Source organism: Lathyrus oleraceus, chromosome 3 (genome assembly GCF_024323335.1).
Source record: "Lathyrus oleraceus cultivar Zhongwan6 chromosome 3, CAAS_Psat_ZW6_1.0, whole genome shotgun sequence".
Classification (NCBI taxonomy): Eukaryota; Viridiplantae; Streptophyta; class Magnoliopsida; order Fabales; family Fabaceae; genus Lathyrus; species Lathyrus oleraceus.
Genome location: NC_066581.1, coordinates 198453294 through 198465776, shown reverse-complemented (window position 1 = coordinate 198465776; position 12483 = coordinate 198453294). Strand labels below are relative to the sequence as shown.

General features: G+C 41.8%; 1 protein-coding gene across 1 annotated transcript; it reads right to left on the bottom strand.

Annotated features, from left to right (window-relative positions):
- Positions 1-9716: 9716 nt before the first annotated feature.
- Positions 9717-10742, bottom strand: LOC127130401 (uncharacterized). Its single transcript, XM_051059417.1, has one exon. The coding sequence runs from the start codon at positions 10740-10742 to the stop codon at positions 9717-9719; it is 1026 nt and encodes a 341-aa protein (XP_050915374.1).
- Positions 10743-12483: the final 1741 nt, after the last annotated feature.

Below are 12483 nucleotides of genomic sequence, written 5' to 3'. Positions count from 1 at the left end.
CACCTACAAACTCCCCCTTTGGCAAATTTTTGGCTAAAACACTTTGATCCCCATAACAGAGTTCATGGCAGCGGAATCACACACCTAGCAGGAAATAATACTAGCTAATACACTCAGAGTGGCAGCACACTCACACACATACAGAAGTTAAATAAAAACTTCACACACATTTGCTGCAGGGGAGAGAAGTTAAATAAAAACTTCACACACATTTGCTGCAGGGGAGAGAAGTTAAATAAAAACTTCACACACACATAGCAGCATACAAACAGAAGCTAAATGCACACTTCATCACACATACGCTGCAGTAGAGGAAAACTTCAATCTGTCAGAATGAGAACCTGTTTTAACAAATTTAACAAAGTAAACTTTTGTAAACTTTTGTCTTGGGGTATCACTTGTCACTCCCCCTTTTTGTCAAAAATGTTGCCAAAGCAACACATTAAGTTACAGATCCACAAATAGTAATGACAGAAAACACAGAAAGACAGGTATTTAATCCTCAGCCTCATCATCAGCCTCCTCTTCAGAGCTGGCCTCCTCCTCCTCCTCAGAGCTTTGCTTATCAGCTCCATCCGTGTCCTCAGCAGAAGTCTCCAATTGCAAGATGAGCTTTTCCAGAGCATGCTTTCTAGCCTCCAGTTCTTTGCACGTCTCTTTGAGAACTGCAATAACATCAGCTTTGTCTGGTTGGTTGCCAGCTTTGGATGTTTCTCCTGATGTCAAGACAATGTCAGGGACATGCTTGCCCAGGAACAGTTTGTAGCTGAAAGCCAATGGACTCTCTCTTCTCCTCACAAAGTCATTATCTGTCAGGATATGTGGAAATTGATTCAGCACAATTCCACATATGAGAGATGGAAAGGCAATGGGTCCCTTCACACTAAAGCTCCCAGCATGTTTCATTGTCTGATCAAAGATGTAAGTGCCATAGTCCACCTTTGTCTTGGTTCCCACTGCATAGATGAACTTCCCTAATGCCACAGACACAGTTGACTTGTGATTAGTGGGTACCCAGTTGGCTGCTCCAACTTTGTGAAGTATTGCATACTTAACACTTAGTTGGCTGGCTACCAGCTTCCCTTTGAGAGGCCATTTCTGTACTTGCTTGGCTGTGATGACTTGACAGATAGTGTTGTCAGTCACTTCAAGTTCTGGCTGCACTTCATCTGGTCTTCCCAAATATAGATTTATCACTGAAGGGGAGAAAGTCACGCATTTGCCACGCACATAGACCTTTCTAAATTCTCTGGATTTCCCATCAGCACACTCCTCAGACAGATTAACAATGAACTCCTTCACTAAGGTCTCATGGCATTTAGGGAGTTTACTCACAGCTCTCATCAGTCCTGCTTCTTTGATGAGATCCACAATTTCCTTACACTCCAATGCATTCTGGGCCAGTTCTCTCTCCAATGCCAGCCTCTTGTGGTATACATACTTCCACCTGTTGACACTGGAGGCAAAGTGGAAGGACACATTGTCAATGGGAACTTCTGGGACACTGGTTGCCAGCCTGCTGGAAGAAGGCTTCTTCCTGGACATGGATGTTGTGACATCACATGGGACATCAGATTCAGACTCAACCACCACAGCCTTGGTCTTCAACTTCTTAGGCACCTCTTTGCTCCAAGCTTTTGTAGGTCCATAACCTTTCCTCTTGTGTGCACTCTCTGACTCTGGTTGCTTGTGAGGATTTGTTTCACCAACTTCCTTGGAGGGGGACTTCTGCTCCACAGTCTTATTTTCCCTTCTAGACCTAACTCTCTTGGCTATCCTAGGGACAACTGAAGCCAGAAGTTCATTGTCCGAGAGCTCTTCCACGTTAATCGTTTCAGTTCTAGGGTTGTCCTCAACACTTTGAGTAACATTGGCCTTCTCACCTCTCACTTTGCCTGAGGGTTTGTCAATCTTTGACCCCTCATGAGCATCTGGTTGCTCAACATTATCAGTGACATTTTTCCTCAACACTACAGCTTTATCTTGACATGCAGCACTATCAGGAATGATTGTGTTCAAGGGAACAGAAACCCCAGGAACATTTCGATTACCAGATAGTATCTGAGTGACGATAGTTGCAATGGAGTTATGTACATACCTTGACCCTTCCCTTGTGTGCTCATCAAGAGCGATTTCTGATGAAAACCCGGTGACCGTTTCCTTAGGTCTTCTTGCATGGGACGAAGTTGCTGCGTCAACAACTGGATCCTCCTGGGTAGGATGGTAAGACTCGGTGCTGAGAGAATCAGACATGGTGGTGTAGGAGGAGGTATCGGATTGACGAGCCATGCTGAAAATCTTGGAGGGAAGATGAACCGTTTCTTTGGACGAGGGTTTGCACGAGTGGAGAATGAAGCGACTGAATATGAAACGCTTTATGCAAGAGTAAGGTCGATTATATTTTGACCACTCAGAGCTCACTATTAGTTGTTTAATAATTTGACTTATTAAACAGTAGCTAACTAACTTCATTAGTTGCTATAACTTTTCAGACGCACGCATTCCCTTTTTGCCCTTACTAGTTTCACACTTAGTAATGTACAATGTCATGACATTCCGGGTGACATTGTATTCCGTCTGCATCAGGTTCCTCCATACTAGAGAGGACCACTTGCTACCACAAGCTAGGTACTGAGTTTCTGCAGACGTCAATAATACACACCTCTGTCTGTCCCTTGCTGTCATATCAGTAGCATGATGACCAATGGGAACCAAGGGCTCATTACTTTTGATCAGACACTTTCCACAGTCTGTCCTTTTACCTAAAGACAGATATGAGACTCTTCTCATAGCTCCCTTGGAACTGCTCTTCTTCACTCCTTTTACCTGAAGGGGATCAAGTCTTCCATGTCCCAGCTTCCCTTCCTGATCTCCCTTGGCCAAAGGACATTTGGGAAGGTTGAGATAGTCTTTAGATTTCCATAAATAGCAATTATCTTTGGATCTATCTCCTCTCATCACTTCTTGATTGCACCCATTCAACACCACACATCCTCCCTTGGTAAATTCCACCTTGTATCCTTGGTCACACAGCTGGCTGATGCTTATGAGGTTCACAGTTAGTCCTTTTACTAACAATACATCACTCAATTTTGGAGTTTCTGGACAGTCCAGCTTCCCAACACCCATGACTTCTCTTTTAGTTCCATCACCCAATATCACAAACTTGGTGTTAGCAGGATGTAGATTCACCACTAGGTTGTTCATCCCAGTCATATGCCTTGAGCAGCCACTATCAAGGTACCAATCTTGTCTGATATGTCCCCTTGAAGAAGTGTGAGCAAGGTTAGCAACACACTGTTGATTCTCAGGCGAGAAGTGAATCTTAGATGCCAGCTGCTTAGGATTGACCTGAGGTGTCTGCTTAGCCGCCCATGTTTGTTTCTTGATGGGGACATTATGCATACACACCTGTTTCTTAGGCCTACCTTGAGGGGTCTGGTTTGGGTAACCATGCAGCCTATAGCAGAATGGTTTTATGTGACCAAATCTACCACAGTAATGACATTTCCATCTCTTGAATTTCTTCTTCTGATGATTGTTCATTCTGGTTCCTCGATGTTGTGACTTTGGATGTGACTTCCCTTTGGGTTTCTGAACTTTAGCCTTTGGGCGTTTGCGTTCAGCTGAGGATCTTTTCCCAAAGCCTAAACCAGATGTGGTTCCAGACTTCTGTCCTGTCTTCAGGATCTCTTCCAAGGTGTCAGATCCCTTATTCAACATTTTGATGGATTTGGTCATTTGGTCTAGCTTAGAGATCAGCGAAGAAATCTCACTCTTCAGACCCTCTATGACTTTCAGCTGCTCTAGTTTCTCAGCTTCTAGCTCTTTGATGAGTTTCTTATGCTTTTCTCCTTGGATGCAAACTTCAGCACTTTTAACACATAATTCTTTATATGAGACAGCAAGTTCATCCAAGGTGAGCTCATCTCCACTAGAGTTATCCTCAGAGGCACAAACACTGGTCAGTGCAGTGACATGTTTGGCCGATTCTCCTTCAGATTCACTCTCAGTGTCTTCTTTTGACCAGGTGACAAATAGCCCTTTCCTTTGCCTCATGGGAAAGGTAGGGCAGTCATCCTTAATATGACCATATCCTTCACATCCATGGCATTGGATTCCCTTGCCTTGGGTGACCTTTTCTTCAGAAGTTGATCTTTTATTTATGTCAGACGGGATGTTCTTGACATTAGGTCTACCCTGTTGATCAAATTTCTTTATGAGCTTGTTGAACTGTCTCCCAAGCATGGCTAAGGCTTCTGATATACTTTCATCACCTCCAGTATATCCTGCTTCTGACTCCTCTTCAGCATTAGATACAAAGGCTATGCTTTTGTTCTTCTTCTCAGCATACTCACCCAAGCCCATTTCAAAGGTTTGGAGGGAACCAATGAGTTCATCCACCTTCATGTTGCAGATGTCCTGCGCCTCCTCTATGGCTGTGACCTTCATAGCAAATCTCTTAGGCAAGGACCTGAGAATCTTTCTTACAAGTTTCTCTTCAGCCATTTTCTCACCTAGTCCACCAGAGGAGTTTGCAATTTCAAGAATATTCATGTGAAAGTCATGAATAGTCTCATCCTCTTTCATCCTCAGATTTTCAAACTTGGTGGTCAGCATCTGAAGTTTGGACATCTTCACCTTGGAAGTACCTTCATGAGTTACCTTGAGGGTATCCCAAACTTCCTTAGCTAGTTCAGAGTGGTGTACCAGCCTGAAGATGTTCTTGCTGATTCCATTGAACAATGCATTCAAGGCCTTGGAATTTCCAAGAGCTAATGCCTCTTGCTCCTTGTCCCACTCTTCTTCAGGAATCTGCATACTGACTCCATCTTCACCTGTCCTCATTGGATGTTCCCATCCTTTGTTGACAGCTCTCCAGACTTTGTTGTCTAGAGACCTTAAGAAGGCTATCATACGAGGCTTCCAGTCATCATAATTAGAGCCATCCAACATGGGTGGTCTGTTTGAGTGTCCTAAATCCTTGTCCATGGTACTAGAAAGTAACTTCCCTAGATCTCACCCAGAAATTCACAGGCAGGGTGCCTGCTCTGATGCCAATTGAAATTCTAGTTATCAGACTTTGGATGTCACACTAGTTGTTATGACATCCAATTCTGCACAGACAGGGATTATGCAGAGCTTAACAGTAAGTGCAGTAAATAACACAAGTAATTGTTCACCCAGTTCAGTCCAACATGACCTACGTCTGGGGGCTACCAAGCCAGGGAGGAAATCCACTATCAGTAGTATCAATTCAAAGCTAAACTCACCCGTTTACAACTTATCACTTAATCCCTACCCAATGCAATTTCAATCTTAACCTAAGATCAGAGTTCCTACTCACTCCCCCTCAATCACCTCAGTGATTACTATCTTTAAACACTATTAAAGACAAGTTGAAGTCACACTTCAAACAACTCTTGATTGTGCTTCACAGCTTTAATCAAGATACACAGCACTCACGCTTAAAAGCTTTGAGTGACACAACACTTACAACTCAATGAACACCCTATGCCAAAGCTATCATCTACTTGATAATGACTTGGCTTACAAGATACGTCTAATACAAGACTCACAAAAATACAGCAGTGAAGTATGATGGACACACTTAATCTTCACGCCTCAAAATCCCTGAAACTGAATGAAGGAACGCCTTCCTTTTATATTGCAGTATCCTGGGCTTTTGCACCTGTATTCTCCTGAATTTAAGGTCACACAAGTTCCCATAAATTCAACATTTAGGTTACTAACAAATAGGCTATTTGTTAGGTTCATTGAATGTAGATTGGTTGTTGATTTCCTGGTTTTTCTCTAAGCTGTTGACTTCCTGAAGAATAGCCTGAGAAAAAGCTGAAACAGAAAACTGAACAACCTACAATATAGCATATGCTGTCAGGCATGAATGTCACGACATTCAGCTTGACATCAAGGTCCATATGCTGAGTCTGTTTTTCCAGAAAACAGACTGTACAATTTTGCTGACCTGTACATGATCAAAATGACCATACTACAGTGAAAGCTTACATTAATAAATGTCAAAGTGTCCAACTTAACATTTACACAATTGGCCTTAAGTTAGTTCTGTTATTCTCTTGAAGAACAAACTAAGTTACATGCTGAAGTATAGCAGAACACCACTCTGTCTAATGTTCAGTAGCTGCTGTCAATGATGAATGTCATAATATCCAGTTTGACATTCAGTCAGTAGGCCTTATGCCAGGTCTGGTCTTTCCTTGATAACCAGACTGGAAATAAATACTAAGTTCTAACAGAACACCTGTTGTTCTATTCCTTAGTATCTGTTGACAGGTATGAATGTCACAGCATCCAGTTTGACATTCAATAAAACCTGTGTTAGCTAGTCCTGCAATAACTACAATGTAGTCACACTTACATGTCATGACATCAGTCAAGACATTAGTAACCATCTAGTGTTTTACCATATAATGCAGCCAATTAAACACCTACAGTGCTAGCTTGAGAGATCTCTGGGTTTCTTATCTCTTTAATTGTTGTTACTTCGGATCTTTATCCGTACGGTAGATCTCTCGATCCCTTTACTTTTCCCGCATGTTACCGATTTCTTAGGTTTCATATAGCCTCCCGTGGCATGTCATTTAAGGTAGCGTGGTTCCTTCATCTAGGACTGCCTTTTTGCATGAGCATCCCTAAACACCCCAAACTCATTGATTTTTCTTCTCCTAAGAACACGTTATCTCCTTCTACTACAGGCGAGTAAGTCTCCAAAGGTCGAGCATCCGGTAGATTGTGTAGTAACGTCGTTCACCCCAAAACACAACCTTTAACCCATAGGTGGTCGAACTACGTTTTGCTCTGATTTTCATCCCAGATGAGATACGTAGGCATAAGACGTGATGTCTTAGCGAGCACACTCCTCTTTAACCCATAGGTAGTCGAGCTACGAAGACTCTGATTCTCAGATTCAGATGAGATACGTATGCAGTGGATGCAACGTCCGTGCGAGTCATTTTCTTTTGACCCTTCTTTTAGTAAGTAGTACATTAGATAAACATACACGTTTTTCTCATCCCTTCAATCATGTTTGCACAAATAAATTTTCAAAAAAAAACAACAAACTTTGCAACAAATGTGAAAAGGGCTCCCTAGGAGTACCTGGGATGCTTTGGGTGCCTAATACCTTCCCATTGCATAACCAACCCCCTTACCCAGATCTCTGATATTTTTACTAGTTTTTGATTCGATAAAACTTTTAGGTTTTTGTTCGCTTTCTAACCATTCCTTTGGATAAATAGAAGTGCGGTGGCGACTCGACTTGTATGATTTACCTTGGATTTAGTCAATATCTCTAATGGTGACGAATACCCCGCTACAGGTACCACGGCGGTGACTTGACCATATGAAGCCTGTTGCTTCCCCTTATAGCCTCTGGATATAACGTTCGTTTCACCTTCTCTCTTCTTTGGGAAGCCTCCAGAATACTTCTTCGGTGCGCTAGGGGCTGCCACAACTCCTGGAATCTTTCCATCCCTCAACCCTTTCTCTATGCGATCTCCAATTGTGACTAGATGTGCGAAGTCGGACGCGTCACTTCTCACCAATCTATCAAAGAATGGGTCTTTCAAGGTGTCTACAAATATTTTGGCCATTTCCTTTTCAGACAATGGTGGCTCTACCTGAGCAGCCAACTCTCTCCACCACTGGGCGTATTCTTTAAATGACTCACTTTCTTTCATAGCCATCCTTTGCAACTGCATTCTTTCGGGTGCCATATCTAAGTTATATTTGTATTAACGGAGAAATGCGTCAGCCAAATCTTCCCAGCTTTGAATCCGCCCCTGCTCTAAGCTCATGTACCATCTCAGAGATGCTCCACTCAGACTGTCTTGGAAATAGTGTACAAGTAGTTTGTCGTTTTCGGTGTGAGCAGCCATCTTCTTGAAGTACATTACCAGGTGACTTCTTGGACAAGTCTGTCCTTTGTATTTCTCGAAGTTAGGAGTTTTAAATTTAGCCGGGATGACTAAATTTGATACCAAACGCATGTTCATGGCAGAGGCACCGAAGATATTGTTTCCTTCTATGGCTTTGATCTTCTTTTCCAGGGTACGGAGCATATCTGCAGCAGGATCTAGAAGTATCTTAGGCTTTGGTTGATCAGGCATATAGAAAGCATCGTACTGGTCGTCTCCAATTTCAGATCCATGTTGAGTAGACGTATTAGAAGGTTCTGCACAATCCCCATCTCATTTGCCTCCTATCGGTATCTGAACCAATCTCTTCTTGGTGGGGACGTAACCCTCGTCTTGGGGGTTCAGACCTTGTGTGCTATAATTCCTTTTTGCCCTAGCTTCTTCCTTCTCAATCCTCTCTCTTTGAGCGATTGCGAGCATTGTCTCCAACAGCTGATCCATCTTCTCTTGGATTGTATTGATGTCTGTCCTCATGGTAATTTGGTTAGCCTTAACTTGCTCTAACGTTATCTTGTAGTTTCTTCACGTCTCGTATCGGTGTTGATTAGTCAGTGTGGCTGGATAAAGGGTAAAAAGGTTGGGTAAGTTTTTTGAATTTTTATGAAGCGCGATGCATAATGAAGATGCGAATGTCATACGTATTTTATTTTCAGGAAATCATTCGAGTTTCATTAGTTGTTAGTAATTTGAAGAAACAAGAAATACTTAATAATGGAGTAATTTTTAAACGCCATTCATTCAAGTACATAACATAGGGGTCCAAAAAGGCCATAGTTCAAAATACATTTGTTAAATGAACAATATAAGAAAATTAAACTGCAGGCTTTCTGGCTTGAAGCTCTTCTAGTTCCTCCTTGAATCTCTTCAGCAACCCTTTATAGAGCAGAATGAAACTGATTATGGCTAGAGGAGTGTTATCTTCCTTCAATTCTTCGACTGCGTCTCTTAACTTCCATGGTAATTCTTTAGCCACCCAATTACAGAACCCCACTAGCCCATCGAGCTTTGCACGAAACTTATCCCTATCTCCTTACAAGAAGTCTATAGTCTTCTTAAAGGATTCATAATCTTCAATCACATAGTCTCGCTCCTTCAACCATATGGAGTTGTCTTGGTGTAATGACTCTAGCTGGTTCTTCCAATAGCTGACAGACTCTTTTACATCTCTTACTTCTCGACACTTCTCCTCCCATATCATGGGTGAAACCCTAGAAGCTTTGGTGGCTATATTCTTGAGTCGGTGTTCCTGATCTACTTCAGCCTTTGCATGACGAACAGAATTGGTGAGTTCTTTTATCTGAGCCCCAAGTGTATCCCTTATCGTCTTGTTTTCCTTCGTGGCTAGATGCCACCAACGCTCATTGTCTTGACATTCTTTTTGAGTTCGTCCTAGTTGACCCTTAAGAGTATCTAGGCAATGGTCAGTTTGTTCTAATCCCACTTTGATCTTTTTCCTCTTATACTCTTCCTTGTTGAACTTTTCCACATGTGCTTGAAGTTAGGCCTCTTTTCTCTCAAACTCCCACTTCATGGTGTTTTTCTCATTGATGGTTTGTTGAAGTTTTATCTGCAACTCTTCATTCTCTTTTTCTAGCTTTGCCATGGTGGTCTTGAGTTCCTCCACTTCTTCAATAGGGACATGGGTGAGCTTAGGTTCAGGAAGAGGTATAGGTGTCCGAATGACAAATGGCATTTTGATCATCTCCACTCTTTACTTTACCCACTGAAAATATGGTTCCTTTGTAATCTCATTTTCTCTCCCTAAATCAGCTTCCCTTTTCGATTGACATTCTTCCAAGCCTCTTTGATTCGTTGGAATAAGCTAGGATTCTCAACCCTAAAGTCAAGTAACAAGAAAGCTTCCAAAGATTTCGCCTCTGGAGGACCTTCCTTTGGGTAGCCAAGTTGTCTGAGTGAAAGAACCGGGTTAGCATTCACACATCCTTGAGTTCCAATACGTGGTAGATTAGGGAAGTCCTCACAGCTGAATACGATGTCCATGTTGATGTATTCTTTGGAATACCAAGAAATATCTTCAGATCGGAGTGATCCCAATCTCTGAGGCCAACTAACATCTGTCTGTTCAACCCAAGCACCTGTCTTCGGAAGATGTTCTAGAAACCACTGATATGATAAAGGAGCACAACAAGAAATCAATCCCTTCTTCTTAGTGTACCTGTGGCTTATGTAATAATAAACATCGGCTAACAAGGTAGGTATTGGGTTTCCAGTAAGGAAAACACAAATAGCAGCCATGTCTACAAAACCGTCCATATTTGGGAACAGGACGACGCCATAGATGGCCAATGCAATAGCAGAGTAACAAGCGTCCCAACTTTCTGCTTTTAATAGGGTATGAGCTCTTTCCAAGAGAAAACGTAGCGAAAATCCTTTGGTATTCCCTTTGGTCTCTAGGTTAGCCTCTGCTTCCTTTTCATCCATGTGAAGCGTGCTAGCGATAATCTCAATGGGCAAAGATTCATCTATCCCTCCAAATAGTGGCTTGTTCTTCATAGGAATCCTAACAAGACACTCGAATTCTTCTAACGTTGGTGCTAGCTGGAAGACCTGGAATGTGAAGTATCTTAAAGGTAGGTCATAGAATTGGGCCAAAGTGACTAAAGTTGTATGGTCCACTTGTTGATTGAGGATGCTGAGCAGATTGCCATAATTTTTCCCAAAGTTGATTTTGTACACCGGGTGCATATGAGAGACCAAGTCACGTAAGCTCTTTAGATCGGGATCTTTGAACTTGAAAGAGTAAATGTTTCTTTTGCTTGATTCCATGTTTCTCGAATTCCTGCAACTCATGACACTCAGATTCCTTGGAAATAAAATAATATGAATGTTATGTTATGAATGATGTTATGCATGCTACAGGTAGGTCAATACACAGGTCGTGAGAGTGAGTATTCTTGGTTACTAAACAAAACCCTTTTGGGAGGATGCTAAAGGTAAAAGGTTCCCAAAGTCATCAATCACTATTTAGGAAAGTTATTGTCATGACGAAAAGTCATCCGCCAATAACATCCCCAAACTGAGTCTCGTTTGGGTGAGGCCTTCGTATGGTCCCAAAGAGGAAGACTCCTAGTGGGTTCATACTACACAACTCTCGAGTCCAAGGTTCTAATAAGGTTCTCAGAGTCATAGATCGAGGTTGAGAATACTACTGTAAGATAGTAATATGTCCAAGGGATCTCATCTGATTGGGGCTTTCGTATTAACCCAATAAGTCTGGGACTTTTCAGGTAAATACTACATAACCACCGGATATAATGGGTTAAAAGGTCCCTAGAGTCATTGATCCAACTTGAGAATACTATCGTCGTGACGAAAACTCGTCGGGCAATAATATCTCAAGAGAATCTCCTCTAGGCGGGATCTTCGTATCTTCCTAACAAGGAAGACTCATTATGGATGCCCACTACGCAACCAACAACTTAATCTTATGGTTTTTCTCAGGCTCAGGTGGAGAGCCTATCTCACAAAGTATCACCGACCAGAGAACCCCAAATAAGACATATTCAATAAATCACAATACAATAATCATGACAGCATAATAATAACATATTAAATAACAAACAGATAAAATTAACACACAATACATCAACTGAACTAAGTTAGGCTTCACTCTCTTTTGCTTGGAGCTAGTCCCCAGCAGAGTCGTCATCTGTCGCATCTCAAAAAATATGATTCCTCGCGCTGGTCGCGGAAAAAATTACGTTCGAACAGAGTCGCCACCGAACTTTATTCATCCCAGTGAAGGGATAGGAAAATATCGATAAAACCTTTAGGAAATGGAATAATGGTCGTCGCAACCATATTCGGGTTCGGGAGTGGATTACGCAAGAGGAAGGTATTAGCACCCCTTACGTCCGTTGTACTCAATGGGAACCTTTTAGTTCTAATGTGCATTTCGAGTGTTAATTTATGTTTGTTTGCTATCTTTGGGTTATAAAATATTGAAAATAGAAATGGATGAGAACCGTAGAAAGGGAAAGGGGGTTTTTTATTAGTGTGCTCACGAAGATACAGCAATCTCCTGCCTACGTATCCTTATGGTAATAAGGAAATCAGAGCATTCGTAGTTCGGGGAACTACGGTTGGTTGGTGTTTTTTAATGAACAACTGTTTAGATCGCATCCTAAAGGCTAAATGTTGGCTTGTCTACTCTCGGTGGAGGCTTAAGCACTGGTTTGTAATGCGCATCAGAAAGGATTAATAGTGTTCTTTTTGAAAGAAGGGTTTTGGTCACACGGGGGTGACAAGTTGATTTAATATGTTTGACATTTTGTTTGGTTGAGATGTTTTTTGTTGGATGACGATTACTTGGATAGTTGAGTAAGACAACTCGTATCCTAACAGTCGGGAAAGGGAATAGAAGACTCTGGACCATTTTCTTTTTCATCCTTAACTATAAAAAGGATTTGATAGTAATTAAGGTATTTTGAATGGATGACGAATAATCGGATAATCGAGTAAGATAACTCGTATCCTAATAATCGGGAAAGGGAATAGAAGACTCTAG

What these genes read in the sequence shown, in the direction of transcription:
- LOC127130401 (XM_051059417.1), bottom strand. Translation starts at nt 10,742, where the DNA reads ATGGAATCAAGCAAAAGAAACATTTACTCTTTCAAGTTCAAAGATCCC.